The sequence below is a fragment of the Phoenix dactylifera genome, chromosome 1 (genome assembly GCF_009389715.1).
Source record: "Phoenix dactylifera cultivar Barhee BC4 chromosome 1, palm_55x_up_171113_PBpolish2nd_filt_p, whole genome shotgun sequence".
Classification (NCBI taxonomy): Eukaryota; Viridiplantae; Streptophyta; class Magnoliopsida; order Arecales; family Arecaceae; genus Phoenix; species Phoenix dactylifera.
Window position 1 is genome coordinate 32,289,108 of NC_052392.1, and position 20,965 is coordinate 32,310,072.

Here is a 20,965-nt window from a genome sequence, read left to right on the forward strand (position 1 = left end):
GCTTAGCATTCTAGAGCCACATAACCAACCCATTCTTACGTGGGTCCAAGCAAGGGAAGTAGGTTCAAGCTAATGGTTAGGCTTGATCTGGGTTTCAAGTGGGCCTAACACAGGCATTGACCATTTAAGATGTTTATTATCTTATAATTATTGTCACTGAGTATTAGCTACAAAAAAATAAGCATTAATTGTTAGTTAATATTGTTACCAGTATTATTATTATCCATCCAAAAAATATAAGTATCATTATTGTTCTTATTTGTGTTTAATTTATTATGCTTATTTTTAAATAGCTAAAGAATAGTAACCACTTATGCACCTGCATATGCAGTCTGCATGCTGCATACGCACAATACGGTCCCTTAACCGCCTGCATATCACAGCCGCCTTTTAAAACATTGACAGAGAAAAACAGCATACTTTTAAACTGGATATTAGAAGCTTTGCTAGGTATATAACAGAATAACATACGAGCAAGTGAAGGCATATTTTAAGAAAAAACCATGCCATCAAATGCAATTAGCTATCACTAAGCATTTCATTAGTTCATTTTCATGTAAAAAAGGGTTTCGACCGTTTGGTATGCTTAATGTAAGAAAAGAAAGAATCAACTGCATATGGTAACAGAATGCGGCTGAGGCTAGAATATCTATGAAACATATCCCAAATCAAATAGCAATCCAAATAGATTTTCTTGAAAATTTCTTTGGACCTTCAATAAAGTAAATCACTTGCCAAGGTTGCAGAAAATCATGACATACCATGCGACCACGAAATTCAGGATGGAGCACTCGATTTTTCATTGTTACGTAGTTTCTGTCCTGCATGCACAAACAATTCAGGTAATCAAGCATTGAACGTAACCAATAATCAATTTTAAATTTTCAATAGTGTTAGGAAGAAAAGGCATTTAATATTAACATTATGAAATGAACTAATGAAGTATAAACATATGACGTTTTTATTTAACATTTAATCACCATTTCTAAAGAGAAAAAGGAAATAACTCATAGCAAATAGATTGTACAATTTACCAGTATCTTATTCATAAAATTCAATAACTATCTTCAGTAGTTATACATGGCAACTTATAATAAATTACACACATCTTCCATAAGACAAACTTTTAATTTTAGTGTGCATTTCTCAATCTGTATTTACAGCTGCAGTTAAATCTAGCAAAACATCATCCTGGTCTATATGTCAAATAGATTGTATGTACTCATAAACCATTGTAAAGAACTTTAGTTAAGGAAATCTAGTTATTCATTTTTACAAGAATACAAGGTTAGGGAATGGTGCCATGTTGGTGCAAATACCAATTTCATAACTTTAAAATATTAATGACTAGATCTCATAAGACCATTTATTCTAGATAAATGTATTTTTTCTATTTTTCGAAAGTGTAAAAGGATCTTAATTGCTTGCTTTTTCCACATTCTTTCTGAAGGAGAAAGTCTAGAGATGTTAGATATAATTAAGGAGCTCTAAATGACAAAGAAACGTGAAAATCAGTTTGATGATGCAAAAAAGAAGACATCTTTTTTCAGTCTTTTCCTGTCTTTTCTTCGTCCTTCTTTGAGTCTGAGGGCTAGCAACTATTCAAGGAAGCAATCATCTACATGAGTTCAGATATGTTCCTATGCATTTTTGCTGCATAAATATCTGAAACTTTTCCAGAGTAATATTTATTTTCACAACAGAGTTTTATTTCAGGTACATGCCTACTATGGTTTCAATGTTCCGTATAGGAACAATACCAATAACCCATAGCTTTTGACATTCTCAAGAGCAAAAAAAGGAACTTTTAGCTCAAGAGCAAAAGGTAATAGAGAGTCTCTAGTTATAAAGTCCACGTCAAACTAGGTCTAAGCTATACTTTAATGAATTGAGCCACCTAAGTCATCTTCTACCTATAATTACACATCCAAAAACAAAGTCTTGGAACCAAGACACCAGTTTTATGGAATACCCAACAAAAAAGATGCATATCTTTCCCATTAATCACATGTATACAACTACAACTCCTGATTTGACAAGATCAAGAAGGATACTTCGGTACTAAAGCAACTCATTAGTATTTTTCTACCTTAGCAAATTGCAAACAGAGGTCATCATCCCAATGTTGCACTACTTCATCATTTTCTACTTCAGTAACAGGAGCTTGCAAGACACTAATTAATTGCAAAGTGCAATCTTGAAAGTTCTTGTAAAGAAGTGCTTACTAAATCAGAAACAGAAGTACTGCCAAACACGACCAAATTCTTGCTAACAAAATTAAAATCAATTACTTTTTGTAAAGGCAGCTACCATATGAGCATGTCTTTTGATAAGTTTGTGGTTTCCAACAGTAATTCGAAACAAAGAGTATGACTAACATATATATCTAGGATAAAAGGTAAGAACGCTAAGATAGCAAGCAAGTAATGACAACCATCCAAATGCACTTTCGTAGAAGAAGGCAACTATGCAAATCAAAAAAATACCTGCAACACTTTCATTATAGATGCATAAGTTGACGGTCTTCCAATTCCAAGTTCCTCTAGCTTCTTAACCTTGACATGTAAAGAGTATATATATTATTAAAAGAATGTAATGAAATAACAGATTACCAACTAACTAGAGTTCATTAATGAATAACAATGCAACTAGAGTCATAATCATAGTCCGATAAAAGATGCAACCGGAGTCACAATGAAGGAACGCCGAACTGACCCAAACTGGGCAGTTCGGCCTATACGGAACCGACCCAATACCAACCGAAAACAGTACGGCCATGCGGGTCGCTTCGCGTTAAAAAAACAACCTCACCACTCCTCCTGTTCGAATGAAAGCTTTGAGGGTCTTCGAGAGCTCTCTAGCCTGCTCTCTCCTCTAGTTCGAACGAAAGCTTCAAGAGCCTTAGCCTCCACTCTCTCTCCACACTGGATGTCGCTCAAGGTAAGCCTCCCCCTCCCTCTCTCTCTTAATCCCCATCGCTGCATCAGGACAGCTCGAAGCTACTTCGACCCTCGTGAATCCCTCCCCATCATCGGATGCCTTAGCCTCAATCATTCCCCATCATCGGATGCCTCGGCCTTGGTCTCTCTCTCTCTCTCTCTCTCATAGGTGAATCCGAAGGCCCTAACCTCCCTCTATCCCTCCAGCTCTCTCTCTCTCTCTCTCTCTCTCTCTCTCTCTCTCTCTCTCTCTTATTCCCTCTCGTTCTTCCTCTCCTCCTCTCTCAATTTCGGTACACTCCAGCATGGCACTGTATGGACCCTACCATTCTGGCAGATCATCGTCACAATCATAGTCCAATAAAAGATGAATGTCATGTGATAAAACAAAGAAAAAAAAACAGCAATTTTAATATGAAGATGATAGGGAGTACTCACCAATGATGCCTCAGAAAAACGTGGTGGGGGTTTGGTATAATGCTGTCTAGGATGCACTTTAACCAAAGATAACAAATCCTTAACCTATGAAAAAATAATAGATTAGGATTAGTCATAACAATTTAGAAGCCAAGTTTTCACATAGAAAGAGCAAATACAAAGGAATAACATGAAATATAAGTAGAATAAAAGATACATTAACATATGGATTATGGCCTAATATATATATATACTTACCTAGTCACATGAGAAACTTGTGTTCAGTGCATGCATCAACAATGATCCAGATAAGAATCAAATAACCCACTTATGTGCATTTTACCATACCTTCAATTTGTGCAGAACCTCAAAAGCTGCTTCGTGGACGTTCTCTTCCTTGTTATCATTTCCATTAACCCTTGCTTCTTTGTCCTAAAATTGCACAACAGTTTCAGAAATCTTCCAGTAAATATGCTGGAGCTCAAAGCAGTTGCATAATGCAGCTTAATTAAAGCCATTTTCTACCAGTAACAATCATACAAACTTCTGAATTCACTGGGATTTCAGAAGCAAATTTTTGAAATTTCGAAACCACCTTCTTCCTTTAAAGAAGTTATCATAGGAAAATGCCACATCTTTAATTTGAGCTTATTGAGACTGGATGGACAATAGTGTCTTAGAGTTGCACATTGAGGATGAGTTTTCTGATCAATTATAACATCTCACCAAGATCATAAGGATGCAGATAAGTCATCTCTAAATATAATACCCTTTCTCAAATATTAAGAAATAAAAGTACAAATATGCTTCATATTAACAACCAAAACTGTAAATTTGTCTTGATATGTTTCATAATATTAACAATAAACAAAAAAGTTTGTCATATCAATTTAGGGTCAGTTTCTTATATCTGGACCAACCAGCACACAATTATAAGCTCGCCATATTAAGACAGTTCCAATGTCAAGCACTACAATTCACAACAACACAATAACATATTAATTGTAAATATATATAATGAACTTGCAATTAGTGACTGAAACTATCCAAATTTTTAGCTGTCAATAACCAGAGCAAAAACCTTTAATCCCATAAAAAGTGATTCCGAGATCTATCTACTACTACCAAAGTCAATAACACCCTGTATGGCAATTACAACAAGGGTCTTTAACCATCCTCTGAATCAATATTGATGCAAGAAACAACTAACCAAAAAGATGTTTCAGAATATTCCAAACAATGAACTTAGAAGTTCTACATTATTCAAGGTAAAGTATTCATTAAGTTTTATCTGTACTGGTTATTGATTATTAAAATGAAGATTTCACTGGGAGAACCATAAACACTGATTTTACCTGTCCAATGATACAGTATTCAAGTCTTTGGGGCTACAAAGTGTCATTAATTGAGTCAGCCAGAATTCATGATTTATAGCTAATGCCTCTGCCCTTTAATGCCTCCACCTCTCATACCACAAGATGAGGTATCTCTTGATACTTTTCTTGATAGCACATCAAAGAGTCAGGACCTAACTTTACATCCCCAACAAATTTCCATCTTAATGGACACTTAGAAATCTTCAAGCAGGAAATATCCATTTCACATCAATCACAGAAGACTCGCATTCAAGACTTGTTTTCAAAGGAGCATGACAGTAAACATCTTTGTGTTTCTACTTTCTAGCATGCTTGTTATCCCAATTTTGCAGACTTTCGTCATCCCAAGCTGTTGGATTTCAAATATATTAACTGAACAATATGACACAAAAGGTAATGTCACTTACAACTAGCAGTACGTAGCTTTGCATCACCGAACAGAAATCAAACTTTGCTTTCCGAGGGTCAGGAGTTAATGGTTCACTAAGACCTAAAAAGCTTTTCTAACGTCAAGATGCAATGGTAAACTGCCATCTCAATTAGTTCAAGAGTCATAGGATCACTAAAAGTAATTAAGTTTGGGTTTAAGAGTCATGAGATCAGTTGCATGATCAATTATACTCTCACTCAAGGATTAAAAGTATACAGTGTTGTTATAATGTTGACCAAGGTTGACAGCACATACCACATGGCATGTTGCATGTTTGCACTATTTCTGCAACCGATTATATCAAGGAATGCTTTCCTCTCTCTTGCTCCTTTCTTGCTTGATCTTCTTTGTTATAATTTGATTGTTACTGACTCTTTTACCTTCATAGTCATCTTTTCCTTTTGTTATTCCTTCTTTCCTTTCTATTACTCCTTCAACTTGTCTTTTCCCTCTCACTTATTCATTTCTTCTTTCCATTCTTTATATTATACTCCTTTCCAAGGTCTGTTTTGCCGAAACCGAGGCCTAGACCGGTTGTCCGGCGGCACGAGTCGGTACTTTTCCGTACCATTCCATGCTGAGCCCATACCAACACAATAAAGGAGGCAGGAGAGGGGGAGAATGGGAGAGAGGAAAACAGAGAGAGAAGAGAGAGAGGAAAACAGAGAGAGAAGAGAGAGAGGAGGGAGAGAGAAGAAGGGTGGTGAAGGCCGGCGAAGGCTAGCGAGCTGCAAAAGAGGCGGAGGAGAGGCACTGCCTTCTCTGCGCGGCTCGCCGGCCTTCGTTGCCCTCTCTCTTCCTTCATCTCCCTCTTCCTTCCTCCCCCGCTCGCTCTCTCTTTTCCTCTCTTTCCTTCTCCTTCTCCCACTCCAATGGTTTTTTGTTTCGGTTGCCGGAACCGTCCCGGTTCGCTGCCGGTATGGCTCGATACTCTCCGAACCGCCCGATTCGGAATAGTTCCACCGACCATGCTCCTTTCAGACTTCCCTTTTCTCTTCATATTTTCATCTTTCACTTCTCCTCAACCACCTATTCTCTCTTACAATTTCTTCAAAAAAAATGCTATTTACCTTATCTCTTACGCTTCAAAGGAAAATATTATTATAAACTATTCTATCAACTTGTCAATATGAAATTTGTGACCTATTAGGATGCCAAGGTGCCTTTCTTTTCTTTTTCAATTGTCAACTCCTATGCCTTCGTGTCATCTTACCTTAACCAATTTATTTCTATTTTATATAAAAAAATGTCCCTTAATAAAGGAGTCTGACACATAACTATGGGTGAAAGGTAAGGGTTTCGCGAGGAATCTCGTACTTAGAGCACTTGTATCTTAAATTTTGCAGTAATAATAACATATTCTTGATATTATATCTATTAAAATAATGACACTATTAGCTGAGACATGTCAGTCAACTGTAAGATATGTTAAACTTGGAAAAGCTTCAAATCATTCAATATGTTGGTCACATAAGCATGTTAGGTCAACTCTGTTACATACAAAATTTGATAGGCTTCATCCAATTCCCCTAACTACAATTTTGATGAATAAATGATAATTGTGGAAAACTAATAAATCCTTGATATTAGATAAAAGAAGCACAAGATGATGTTAATCTACCTTAATCTCACAAAAATAAAGAACAGTTAAGAATATGAAGATTGACAGATGGCAGCCTCTTCCTACATTGTAGCACTTAGATTTTCAAGCTTGTCTGCACTATGTAAATTGCTATGCAGATTGAAATATAATAAAAAGATGACAACAAAAAAAAAGAAGTATATTAAAAAGCACCAATTGCACGAAAGTAACCTAATTTAAATAATAACATATCTAAATTTAAGTAGATTAATCAAACAATGGAACGTATAAAGCAAGAAATAATGAAAAATTGGAACCATAAAAAAGAGTCCATGAAGACCTTTGCATAAGTGAAGTGGATATTATTTCAGATGATATACATCAAAAGCATCCCAGTCTCTCATTTGTTGAAGATTTTAATGCAAGTGGATAAGACTGACCTCATAAACTGCTTGATATCCTGGAAACCCAACTCGTGAACCAACAGATCGGAAAATCGTGTTTCCTTCTGAATTCCCAATATCAACTTGAATCTAAAGCAGAACATGGTATTAGGAAATATAAAAATGATATGCTCACTGCATTGGCTATACATGGATGGTAAAAAATGCTAGAAAATGTCATGCGCAAAAGAGCAACATACAAACAAATATCATCAATAAAAAGGGCCAGAGATTTGAAATGATAAGACTGCTGCATTTCATATAAGAGAACTAAGAACAGGTAATTTGCCAAAGGAAAAAAAAGTGTTAGTACATTGCTGCAGTGGCTTAAGCCATAGTGGAAAGATTAGGGCCTGATTGGCACTGGTTTTTTTTTTCCTGTTTCTTTTTTAAAAAAAACAGAAACACGGAATACAACACAAAAAAACATGTTTGATTACCCTTTTCTGTTTCTATTTTTTTTAAACAACTTCCATTATTTCTATAAAAAAAAAGAGATCAAGAAAAATTTTCATTTCCAATTTTTTTAAAAGTAGGTTTCCACCCTTCTCCTCTCAACCCCTCTTCTTCTGCCCAATCTCACCCTTAGCCCCATCACTACCTCCCAAGCACACCGGCTCCCCGGGCCTGACCGGCCATCTCTCCGCCCGATGCAAGCTATCCCCTATCTCGAGCCGCGTGGCCGGCCCCATCCCCACTTCCTTTTCCTCTGCCGCTCTCTTGACTGGCTTTCCACCCTATGTCAAGCTCTCCCTTATCATCAACCATGCCGCCGGCCTCATCCCCCCTCCCTCTCCCTCGTCGCCAGCCCTCATTGGAAAAATAAGAAAAGAGTGAAGCAAACATATTTTTTGTTCTTAGAAATCTGAAAAAAATAGAAATAGATTTTTTGTTTCCAAATTGATTTACAAAAAAAGTGATAAGTACAGGGTGTTTTTTTTTTTTTTTTTTTTTTTGGGGAGGGGGGGGGGGGGGGGGGGGGGGAGAGATTTCTAATATGATGTAAGACAAAGTATAGTACATCGCTGATGCCATAGAATGGCATTGCTTTCGTACCACTTTGCTGATGAACTGGTCATTGTTAATTGTTTTCATACTACTTTGTTGATAAACCTATGTTTTGCATTCTTCTCTCTCTTAAAGTTAAGCCCAAAAATGATTATGTAGCATTGAGCAATTTCCAGCAATCTGATATAGAAAGCCACATAACTCTGTACTAAAGCAAAGTGTTAAGCTACAAGTCGACAACTGTTTGCTGCACAAAAGAGACTATTCCAGCATTTCTCCTTTTATCAACTTTTTTGTCTCTCAGCCCATCATTGTTTGTTGTAATGTCGCAATTTATAGTGTGCAACATGCGAAGTTTCTTCATAAGAAGACTAGGGATAGACAGATGTCATGTGTTGACAAACACCACAGCATGATCAATCCTGCGCATTCCTTCCATAACATCGGGCATCAAGGAATTTCATACCATACACAGTAAACATAGCACATCTAACTTGTTAAAGCTTGGGGGATACACAGGTGTGTACCATAAGTTTCTATAGAATTACTTCCTATCACTATCCTATAGTCTCAAGATAGATATTCTTATGCAATACAATTTTCATTATTTTAATTTTGATGTTCCTAACAAGGTTAAAATACTGGCCATTTATAACATTATATCAGCTGTTATAACAGCTTCCAGCCCCCTCCATGACATTATATATAATAACAGAAAGGATAACGGCAGTTTTAATGCAATATATAGCAAAGTCGGAGGAACTAGTACTGGGCACCATACCGATTTCCAGGCGGGACAACTCGGTACTGGCCGTGTCGGGCCTGTACCGAGAGAGGGCACCACACCGTAGGAGAGAGGAAAAGAGAAAGAGAGCGAGGGGGAGAGGGAGGGCCGGAGGAGGGTGGCGGCCTCCGCCGGCCCCCCGCGGCCTCCGCTGGCCCTTCCTCCCCCGCTCGCTCTCTCTCCTTCTCCTTCTCTGGCTCCGACAACGGATCTCGTTTCCGTTGCCGGAACCGTACCGGTGAGCCACTGGCAAGGTTCGCTGTACCGGTCGGTACCAGTCGGTACCGAGCGTACCGTACCCGTACCGATGGGTACCGGTATCGGTACACCAATGTCGGTACGGTTGGTACCGAGCGTACGGTACCGTACCGACACTCGGTACGCCTATACTAGTGCGGCACCGGTACGGAGTTCGGTACCGGTACGGCGAACCTTGGCCACTGGTATAACTCGAATCGGCTGGAACTGCCCGGTTCGGAACGTGTTCCACCAACCATGATATATAACATTATAATTATCCATTATAATGCAAATAATGGTCATTATTTTCATTAGTACCACTTCCCTAATAAAATACTATTTCTCTTGAAAATTCAAATATGCATCAATTTCCTTCAAACAAGATTGTACAGTCTAAAATATAATATTTTTATCAAGTGAATAGTGATTGGACAAAAAACGCCATTACTTTTCCATCATGACCACTTATTTCCCGTTATTTTCAATGATAATGCCATTATAACAGTGATTGTTTTAATACTAAAAAAATTAAATAGAAAATTTTGAGGCAAATAATGGCTGTTAATAACCATTCTAACGGTCAATAATGGTTGCAGTGAGGGCAAGCAACTCGAATGTTGCGTCCAAGCAAATGAATGCCCAAGGAATGTTACTTGCAGCATGGTGTGTTCATTGTACAAAATTTTTGATGTTGGTATACATTATAGTAAGGTACGCAGTACCGACTGTACCGACGTACCGGTGGGCATCGGTACTGGTACGGTACCGAACCAAACCGAGCCGAACCAGTACTGTACCGATGGGGCTAAAAGCCAAAAATAATTTGGAGCCGGTACGGTTCGGATCGGTACGGGCTGGTACCGGGCCGGTATGGGGCGGTACCGGTCGGTACGGTTTGGTACCGAAATATGTAGTTGTACCGTACTGGTAGGGTCCGGTACCGGTATGTACCAGCCGGTACCGACCCGGACCGACCGGTATGGCAGACCATGCATTATACAATAAGCAAATTGCATGTAAAATCAAACCAAATGTACTTCAGAAGGTAAGTGTCAAATTAATTAAGAAAACAAACAACAAGGTCAAAATGTTACGCATTCTAAGCCTGAAAGATGTTTATAATCCTAGTGCATGTAACTTTAGGTGGGAGCAGGATGATTAAATGAAAGTGTCATCTACTTATTATCAAGAATCATGAATTACTAAGTTACGAAATTGAGATCACTTCATCTATCAAAAGAATCTATTCTGCTTTAAAAAAACAAGAAAAAGAAAATCAGTATTAAATAGCTACGGAAGTGATCATATATCACCGGTAATCCTCATAACTGGTGTTTATCATAGGCACAAAAATTATCACCGTACATCCTGAAAAAATTTTGGTGAAAAGATTTCATGGTTTCTATAAAAGATGGTATTTTATCAATCTAAGAGTGAAAAATAACATAAATTGAACCCATCCAACAAATATTAAAGTGTCAATTTGGTCTTATGTGTCATTTAGTACCAGCAAGTTAAGGGCATATAATAGGGAGTGTACCATTGCAACCCTCATGCCAATCGTTATCCCATGCACATATCATTGTACAAGTTAGCATGTAGTCATACAGGCCAGCAACAATCTTCTCTTTCTCAATCCCAGGACCAACCATTTCTACAGCCTACTTTCTGTTTGAGATGGTCTATAACTCTTCCCTATGTCTTTTAGATTTTTAAGTGGGTTGAAAAGGCTTATTCTAAAGATCAGCTAAAATATTGCCACAGAATTCTTGTTCTAACTTGGGCCAAAGGTCATAAATCAAGTTATATAGTATTAGTTTTAGCGGTTTTTACCCAAGAATGCAAGGTTTTAAACATTGCCAGCTAAATACAGTAACACCGGTACTCTACTATTCCAATAAGAAAATGGAGGCAATAAGGGTGCTGAGTACTAGTTCTCACTTGAATAGGTCTGCACCAAACATAGTGGTCCATGAGGATTGTTGAACCATCTTTAACGGAGCATTTCAAAGCACATCATACCGAACTAGCCTAGAACCGAGATGGTTCATGCTTTCAGAATGAGATAAGAAGAGATCCGAACAAACCAGGTCAAACTATCCAGTTCCACTCCTTTTCAGCCAAGATTCGTCGTCTCGGTACCGGACCCCATACCAGTGTCACATTAACACAATGTCGGTATGCTATGTTACGAAATTTTTTTGGCATACCAAGTATCGATACGCCATCCGTACCGAATACTAGTATCGAACCAGTACGGTACAGTACGCCCCGTACCGTCCGGTTCGGGCCAATACGGCATACTATGACTTTCAACAATATTAACCCGGTTAGCTTGAGACAAACCAACATCTCTTATAAAAACATCCCCCTCCGGCCACCCTCAATCCAGACCCTAACCTCTTTATCTTCTCTCTTTACTTCTTTTGATCTTCTCGACAAGGTTTTAAATCCGGTAGGACGGGATTGTCTCAATTTGGATTGGGACATGCCGTTGTCCTGTCTTGTCCTGACACTTGGAACAAAGGATGGCCCAAAACGTGCCGATGGGGCCATCAGAATAATGGCAAAACGGTCTTGTCCCAATACTCTAGGCAGTACCCAATTTTGGTGTCCTGCAGGATTCCCCACAGAAATTTGAGACCATGCACCTCAATTGCCCCTATAAATCACCCTCGACCAAGCACCTGGCTCTTCCCCTCTCTCGACTGCTCGCTCCTCAAGTTTGATGTCTTTTCACTCCACACCCTCCAAGACCCCCAAGCCCCTCGTCGACATTGCTTGCTACCCTCTCAAGAACCTCCTCACACCACACCCTCACCACTGTAGTCATATTCCTTATCGCCCTCCCTGATGTTCCCCATCAAGTCGTTGCCTACATCCGTCCCTTTATTGGCATTATCTCCATGCCTCGATTTCCACCAGTATCCCCACATCCACCACCACCATCGTGACTTCCCCGTCACTAGATTTAGATGAAGCACTGGGGGGTACCAACATTAGACCATCATGGTGATGTATCATGGATTAGAATGGTATGGTATTGTACTGTATTGACCTGATAGTTGAATGGCACAAGTCACGATAATGGTACTGCTAGCATTGCTGCTTCATACCAATAATCGATATATACTGGGAGTTGGCACATATTAATTTCTTTTTTATTCTTATTGATACTAACTGTTTTGATCCATATCGTCTATAGTAGGACCAAACAATTCTAGTTCAAAACTAGTATGAGACCCAAAATTGGTATTTTAAACCTTCGACAAAAGTCTATTAAATCATCTTGTTTCCTAAGCACATAAAGGCTTCAAATGATTCAAGCGGAGATGAAGAATGATATCAATCATAGGACAATCCGACCTTTGTATTAATAAGGTAGCTTGTCCTCACTTTCAATCAAAAAAAAAAAAGAATTTTTATATCCCCGTGAACATAGTTTTTATAACAAAGTTTAATCTTTATTTCAAATACAGTTTGCCATTCTCTGTCTTCAATAAATAAGAGTTAGATGCAATCAAAAATTGGTGTGAAAGATCAAGCTTATCAACCAGTATCATGTAGTAGGTATCATGGCACCTATGCCAATGATGACGGTCCATGTCCATCATAATACTATGGAGTATATTGTACAAAGTTACCAGTGATAGTAACTTGTCTAAACTTCCAAAATTAAGCGTCACATGGTGCTACTTGTGGATATGGTTGTGTCCTTCACTTATCTAGTAACAAAGTTATGTGATATAAATTTGTATGATAAATTATTTAAAATCATGGAATGTCAATTAACCCATGAAGTAAGAGAATTAGTGATTCTAGATTTCTATAGGACATAGCAGTTCAAATTAGTCTAAGTTCATAAAAATACTAAAATGATGTAACATGGGATGTTAATTTAATCTTTTAACCAACTAGGATGTCTATCCATTTTGCACTTTGGTTACTAAGTACTAGTCTTGTGCCAGCCCCTGGCTGTTATGGGCATGATCCACCAAATCTTGATCCTTGGCTCCATTAGTTGGAGATAAGCATCCAATATCTCTAGACAATAAATGCAAGACAATGAGTAGGGTAGTGATCTTGAATGGTAAGACCACCACAGCATACAAGTCAATATAGAATCATAGATATTGAAAAAATATGTAATTAGGACATGAAAACTTGATGTAACCATAGTGAAAACCATGTCATTGAACATTAAATGGAAAGTGCATTTCTTTAAACTATTACTAAATCTTTGCAAAGATTATGTTATATATTTTTGTGAGCTAACGAAAAGCAATAAACATATAGCTGTGAGAACACAGCTGAGAGAATTATTTTACTGCCTTAAAGAAAAAAAATGATAACAGATAAAAGAAAGTAGCATACAGACCATATTAGTTGTGGCAGGTTCCATTTGGCATGCCATGGTACGTGTCCATATAAGAGTGTATAACTTTAAAGAATCATCATCCAGTATTCCTTCTAAAGTTGCTGTAAGATAGAAGAAATGTGAGAACAGTTTTATGTTCAACAAGCACACACCGAAAAGAATCACAACAAGAACACAATAGGATTGTTTCAAGGAAATGATGAATCTTGGACATTGAATTCAAAACTCTAAAGATAAATAGGAACTAACAATCTTTGAGCCAATTCTCAATGAGTCATAACCAAAAACTGCAAACCAACAGATAAGATTGATAATATCTTATAGCCTAAATGTATGAACATCAGTTGATTCTGCAAAGATATCTTATGCTTCCATGCACAACGCTTCCAACAACAGCAGGGCATAGTGTCTTCCATGTTCTAAGTATTGTGAAATTAAACAATGAATTCAGTCCCAATGCTTGCAGACAGAGACAGTAAAGATACAACCCAACGAGCAGGATGCAGACCAAATTCTACTGGCACAAAACACGTGGTGGGCCGGTTAAATTGTAGACATTTCTTCACTGTGCGTTCAGTTGAAATAAAACAGATTGTTTTTTATAACAAGATGGAGTACTTATTTTTCCTATGTGAACTCAGAAATTTATTGGAGACTATTATCTTATATACAATGGAAATAAGAAAGAGCTCCTATCAAGCATTGTGGTAGCTTTTCTTTCAAATAACATGGATAAATCTAGATATTAAACATTATAATCAGACCTTCAAATGGGTGTGAAAATAATGCTTCTTAATTTTACAGTTAACAACAGATTCATCACAATTTCAATTTGTAAAAAATATGCATCTTCTCTAAAAAAGATGATGCAAGCATAAACTACTTTATTATCGTTGGATGGTCTTTTAACTTACACAAAACTTAAACAATTATATAAAAGATCCACCATTTACAGAATAAAAGAGTTATCTGTAAGACTGTAACAAAGAAATTAAAGCTCTAACCATCAAAAATATTGTGAGAGAATAAAGAATGCAATAAAACTATCATTTTTGTTTTCCATGTTTGTTAACTGATCAAGACAAATTTGACATGCACAGACGCAACATGCAAGTGTCATCCAAGTGTGTTAACCAACAGATACAAATACCATCCAACATACACTGCAGGTTGATGAATAGTTAATTATGTGCCTTGCACACAAAAGCCAGCAGATTTAGGTATTCTGGAGAGATGTTTATAATTCAGTTTGAAACTTCATTACCAGCCCAACAGTGATCACTACATTGGACAGTTCATTACAGACACTCCGAAACTTTTTCAAGATCCATCTAATAGGATAATCGTATGATGCAAAGTGCCGACTATCATAGATTATACTTATGGATATATAATAATAGAATTCAGAATAAAAAGCTTCAATTTGCTGTAAAGATGAAGAGAAAACCACAACAGACTACATCAAAGATAGTTTGTTACATGGTAACCTCCTTATGTTGGTGGGTCTGATAGCTTCATGAGCTTCTTGGGCATTCTTCACCTTCCTAAAGTATTTGCGTATGTTCTTGGATGCAAATTCCTCACCATACCTACATAGTAGAACAAGAATTTTATATTAAAATGATAGAAATATTGAATAAATGAAAAATCTTATCAATGTTTAGATATGAATTAACTGAATATGAGCCAGTACTGATCAATAAACTTTATTGAGAAAAAGAATGAAAGGATGTTGATACATATCCTCTCATGACATCTTGGGCACTTAAGGGTCATTAGTTAACAACATGAAATTATATGTGGATGCTCGAGGTACAACAATACCATCTCGCATCCATGTACAATAAATATAATTTTCTTCTTTTCTCCAAAAGATAAGTTGGCAAAGTCTTGCGTCAATGTACTACCATATATGAATACTTAAAAACTTAAGGGGCATAGTGAAAAATAATTATAACACATTTGCAGGAAGGAAAATAATCTCCTACAGGTGGTTCATCTTCATTGGTTCATACTTCATACCATGCAGTCAGATTATAAAGTAAAAAATGAACAGAGAAGATAAATGTGATTGCAGGTCACATGAAAGTGGCCCATGATAAATTTCCTATGCTGTGTAAACAATCACTGAAGCAAAAGAAAAAAGCTGCAATCTATAATTTTGTACCATACCATATAATATACCGCCTATCAAGGTATGCCAAAGCGGACCACTCGGTTTGGCCTGTACCAAGCCGACCCGGAGAGAAACTAGGTGGATTCACCTATTAAAATCGGTTTTGGCTCTAAACTGACTGGAACGGGTTCCGAATTGGCCGAAAAAAGCTTGAACCGGACCGAACCGACTGAAACCAAACGGTTCGCACCAAGTCGACCCAGTTCGGAACCAGGCTCCCTTCCCCTTTGCTTCTTTTGTTAAAAAAAAAGTGTTGGAAAAACCAAAGGCCATCGCAACAGTTTTTTTATAAAGTTTGTTTAGTCGTCTTACGGCTAAATGACTCCCCCTTTCCCCCACCGATTCAGCGCGATTCAAGAAAGATCCAAGCCTAAATAAAGTGTGCCTTCTCTCCCCTATCTTATTTCCTTTATATTTTTTTTTGCTTGAAAAAATAGCTTGAAATTTGCAAAATAAGGGAAGATCATGCCAAAATTTTTGATTTGGCCTTGATTTTATTACATGTTGTAAATTCATGGATGATCTACACGATGACATAAAAAATTTTAATTTTTGAATTATATATAATTTTTAAAAACTAAAAATATATTTCGAATTAAAAAATAAAATATATATAATAAAATTCAAAAAAATATAAAATCAAAAGCGTATGTAGGAGCACGCAAGCTACCTCTAACAAAATTTGGGGTCCATTTATTCAAGTTTTGATGTGCTTACGCGCACAATAACCTGAGCCTAAATTTGATAAAAATAGAGAAATAAATAGCTTTTGACGCATGCTCACGGCCCTAAAAAATATATATAGCATCCATTGTTGGGTTCTACATTGATCTGACCTAAAATTAATTTTTTTAAAATATTTATATTTAAAAATTATTTTTAAAATTAAAAAAATAATTAAACATATATAATTAATACCAAAAATTATGAAAAATTAGTAGTACATATTACATAATTGGAAAGTATTTTCTAAAGTAGAAAATATATTTTTCTGAATTTATGATGTTTAAACATATTTTTAAATTTAAAAATTATTAAAATATATAAATAAATAAATAATAAAAAATTAATATTATGTCTTAGATAAACCAGATGTATTTTTTGAGATAAAAAAATAATCTTCATCATAACAAAATTTTGCAATTTTTAAATAATTGATAAACTGACATACTTGATAAACCTGTAGGAACGAAACCATCAAAGAAACAAAAAAGAGCCAGAGCGTGACATTGGTTGGAATAATGGGCAAATGCTCTTGGGTCAGCATTATTGAAAATGCAACTGGTGCAACATAGAGTTCAAGAAAAGAAGGATAATCAAGTTAAAGCAGTACTTAGCTGGTGGTAACTACGACATATCTATGTGCCAGAAATGCCCACAGGAGATTCGACAGCTGATGAAGAAGCACTTCACTAATTTTAGAGCAGCGAAGGAGAGTTGCCAAGAAGAAGGCGGAGGTGGACCGCCGAGCGACAGAGCCACCTTCCTATCACTTCAAGGAGTCAAAAGAGGCGTTTGCTCCAAATGACGAGGAGACATAGATCCAGGCTGCCATACAGGCGAGCCTGGATGATCAATAGCAGCAGCATCAGGTGGCCAGGCATAGAGCTCGATTTGGGCCCTCGTACTATGAGTCAGGCTCCGATTCTGCGAGCATCAGGATAGATCAAGAGTTCAAAAAGACCTCAATCAAGAAGGCCGTCAGCAGAAGCGGTGGCCGGAATGTATTTATGCTAGAGGCTTTTGGTAGCAAAAAGAAGTCATCTAGAGATATTTCACCAGGAGCAATCCATAATTTAAATCAATATGCCTTCTCCAATAGAGATTCGAAGCAACAAAGGATTGACAGTGAAAGTTCGCCGTACCAGTACCGAACCCCGTACCAGTGCCGCACTAATATAGGCGTACCGAGCGTCGGTATGGCATGGTACGCGGTACGCCAGGCGTACCGACATTGGCGTACCGATACCGGTACCCATCGGTACGGGTACGATACGTCCAGTACCGACCAATACAGCATACCATGGTCGACACTATTGAAAAAGGATAAGAAAAAGAATATGTGGCAAGCTATTGGATTCTAGCTCCACTTTAGCCACATCCTAGCGAATGTGGTAGACAATGCGTATCATAGATCTATCATTTCCTCCATATAGGTTACCGGTTCCGGTATAAATTCTCCGGGATCGAAGGATATTTATGGTGAGCTTCTTGACAATAATAAAGAAGAGATAGAAAAATGAATTGCCTCATACAAGAGCAAGTGACCCACATCATGGGATGCTAAACCGATCCATACCAGCTGGTTCAGCACGTACCATATCGGTCCGGGCCCTGACTAGTACGGTTCAGCTGTAGAAACTGGTACAAGGCCTGTAGATGCCGAAATTGCTTGCCGACATCACTTAAAAATCTCCAAATTTTTTTTGCAGTCATGTCCCCTATTTCGAAAGAAACAGAGGAAGCAGTCACGACCTCGGCCTCCGCCGCACCCCCCTCGGCCTCCGCCGCGTCCCGCGGCCCTCCGCAGGTGGCGAAGGCCTCTCCTCCCTTTCTCCCCCTCCTGCTCTCTCCTTCTCTTCTTCTTCCCTAGCTCCGGCTAAGCACACCTGCTTCCACGGGGAAGAGCTGGCTCCGGTTTAAACCGGTCTGAACCAAAAGCGTACCAGTCCATTAGGCAACTGCTACGCCTATCGGTATCGGTACGGCGTGCCTTGGCCCATATATAGAATGTCGATGATGTGTGATGGTTGGACCGATCCTACCAGGCGAAGCATTATCAATTTCTTGACATATTGTGATAAGAAGACTTTCTTCCACAAGTCAGTTGATACTTCTGATCGGATACACGACGCCACATACATCCACAAATTCATAAAGATGATTGATCAGATAGGAGAAAAGATTGCCGTACAGGTCATCGCTAATAATGAGCCACAATATAAAGCCGTCGAGATTTGGATGGAACGGCGACCACATATTTTCTGGACCTCATGTGCTGCACATTGTATCGATCTCATATTGATGAACATTGTGAAGATTCATAGGGTGCAGCAGACGGTGGAGATCGCCCAAACCATCACCATATATATTTATAATCATACATGGATTTTTTTCACCGATGAGGTATGCAGGAAGAGAGATCTTGAGACCAGAAGTCACACGGTTTACTACCAACTACGTTGCACTTGATAGCATTCTTGAAAAGTAGCCCTATGTCAGATGTTTGTCAGTCTCGAGTGGCAAAAAAATAAATATGCGAGGGCCGGCACTGAAGGGAGCATTATCGAGGACTTGATGACGAGGCAGATATTCTGACAGCGGGCCTCTACGATAGTGAAGGCTATTAGACTATTGTATGAAATGCTTCGGATCATGGACAGCGAGAGGCACCCTAGATGGGCTTATTATATCACACAATAAAGAGGGCAAAAATTCAGATCAAGGAGGCAGATCCGACGTATGCCCAGGACTACATCGACATCATTGAACGGCGGTGAGATTACCAGATGGGTAGAGGCTTGCATCTAGTAAGTAAATAAGAACGTTGAAAATTAGACTACTCCTATACTTAAACAATTTTACTAAAAACAATAATGAACACTATTTGCAGCATACTGCCTGAACCCTCAGTTTTAGTATACCGTAGCTGGAATCAATATGGACGACGAACTTTTGGCCGCTCTGCGTAATCTAATTGACAAAATGGAGCCTAATCCAAAAGTCACAGCCCTATGTCTAAAAGAGGTAAGTTAACTTAAGTGACATGTATAAGTTAACTGGTATCTTCAATTATTAACATATTATAATATGGTTCTTTTTCACAGACCAAAATATTTAGAGAGAGCACTAACAGCTTTGAATTCTCAGCAACTGTCGTAAGTAAGAAAAGTATGAATCCAGATATATTACACATCAGAAGAACATTTACCTAGTATTAGATGGTTACTAATATCATACTATCTTATATGTAATTTTTTTCAATATTTTAATGCTGAATAGTGGATTTATTTTGGTTTATCCGCAAAAATTCTTAAGCGGCTGGCTATCCGGATCCTCTATCTGATGGTATATATGTTGTACTTTACATATACGTAATTGATTATATTATTTTATATTTTTCATCTCACTACTTGATTTGAGGATATTTCATGTTGCTTCTTGTAGCATGCAATATCTAACTAATTATTTTATATTTTATATTATTTTAAAACAACAGGATGCATCATCTAGGTTAAACCGAAATCATAGAAACATCGAAAAAACATTAAAAAAATAAAATAAAATTAGACTTAAAACTATTAAAAAAGTTCAAAAACCTTGATTACCAATTAAATCAACTTGAAAAACTCTAAAAAAAGGTACGCCGGTACCGTACCGGCATGCCCAAGCGTACCATGTGTCGGTACAGTATTGTACCGACCTATCTACCGACCGATATGGGTCCCAGTACTGGTTTAGCGGACCTTGCCACCTATCATCTTGTCATGCTATCAAGTCAACAGTACAATGCATATTTCTACACCATCCATTAGAGGGCATATGATAACATATCAATGTGCATCAATGCATATAACCTCAATATATATGGTACACACTCCCATTTTAAACCCATGTTCAAGCATCCAAAATGGCCTTGTTTTTGTATCACAATAATGCCTCGGTGAACTCCTAAAATTCGAAACATCATGCTGCAGTTATTGACCATTGCCAATTTCACCATGATCCCTCAGTGTGTTTCAGTTTCAAATGGCCTCATGCAGGTACATTTTAGAGAGAGTTAAACATTTTAGTCCACATCCTTAAATATTTTCCCACATTTAGCATATAAAATGCATAGATTATGTTACAGTTTGGTAAAAAATTGATTTAAACGCTGACTGAGCGGTAGATATATAATCTTTTCTATGCCCCTGAACTATAAGAGAAAGTGTGGGTGAGCCTCATCCTACTGAAAACCAAAATAAGAACTTCAATATATTCATTTAGGCCTATGCCAACCAACACTAGTTTTATTCAAGTGATGGCTGGAACTTGACAAGACATTTGGCATAAGGTTAAATCTGAGCAAACAAATTACGTGAAGTTTTCAGGATTATCAGGACTTAGCACTTACATCTTAGAGTTAGGCAAAATGAACCCCAAACTCATCCATGTCTACAGGACATGCAAAATGAATATGAAAAGAAGAC

General features: G+C 37.6%; 1 protein-coding gene across 3 annotated transcripts in view; it reads right to left on the minus strand.

The window, feature by feature from the left end:
* LOC103706593 (DNA topoisomerase 1) overlaps nucleotides 1-20,965 on the minus strand; it is a 49,779-nt gene that overhangs the window by 15,697 nt on the left and 13,117 nt on the right. For all 3 annotated transcript variants that reach the window (XR_003385632.2, XM_008790742.4, XM_017842642.2), the window contains 7 exons: nucleotides 15,077-15,186; nucleotides 13,598-13,698; nucleotides 7,185-7,277; nucleotides 3,705-3,788; nucleotides 3,378-3,461; nucleotides 2,487-2,555; nucleotides 762-821 (listed from right to left, as the gene is read on the minus strand). Coding sequence is in view for 2 of the 3 variants with exons in the window: in XM_008790742.4 (XP_008788964.1) it covers nucleotides 762-821; nucleotides 2,487-2,555; nucleotides 3,378-3,461; nucleotides 3,705-3,788; nucleotides 7,185-7,277; nucleotides 13,598-13,698; nucleotides 15,077-15,186 (601 nt within the window). In the remaining variant the exon portion in view is untranslated. The remainder of the gene's footprint in view (nucleotides 1-761; nucleotides 822-2,486; nucleotides 2,556-3,377; nucleotides 3,462-3,704; nucleotides 3,789-7,184; nucleotides 7,278-13,597; nucleotides 13,699-15,076; nucleotides 15,187-20,965) is intronic.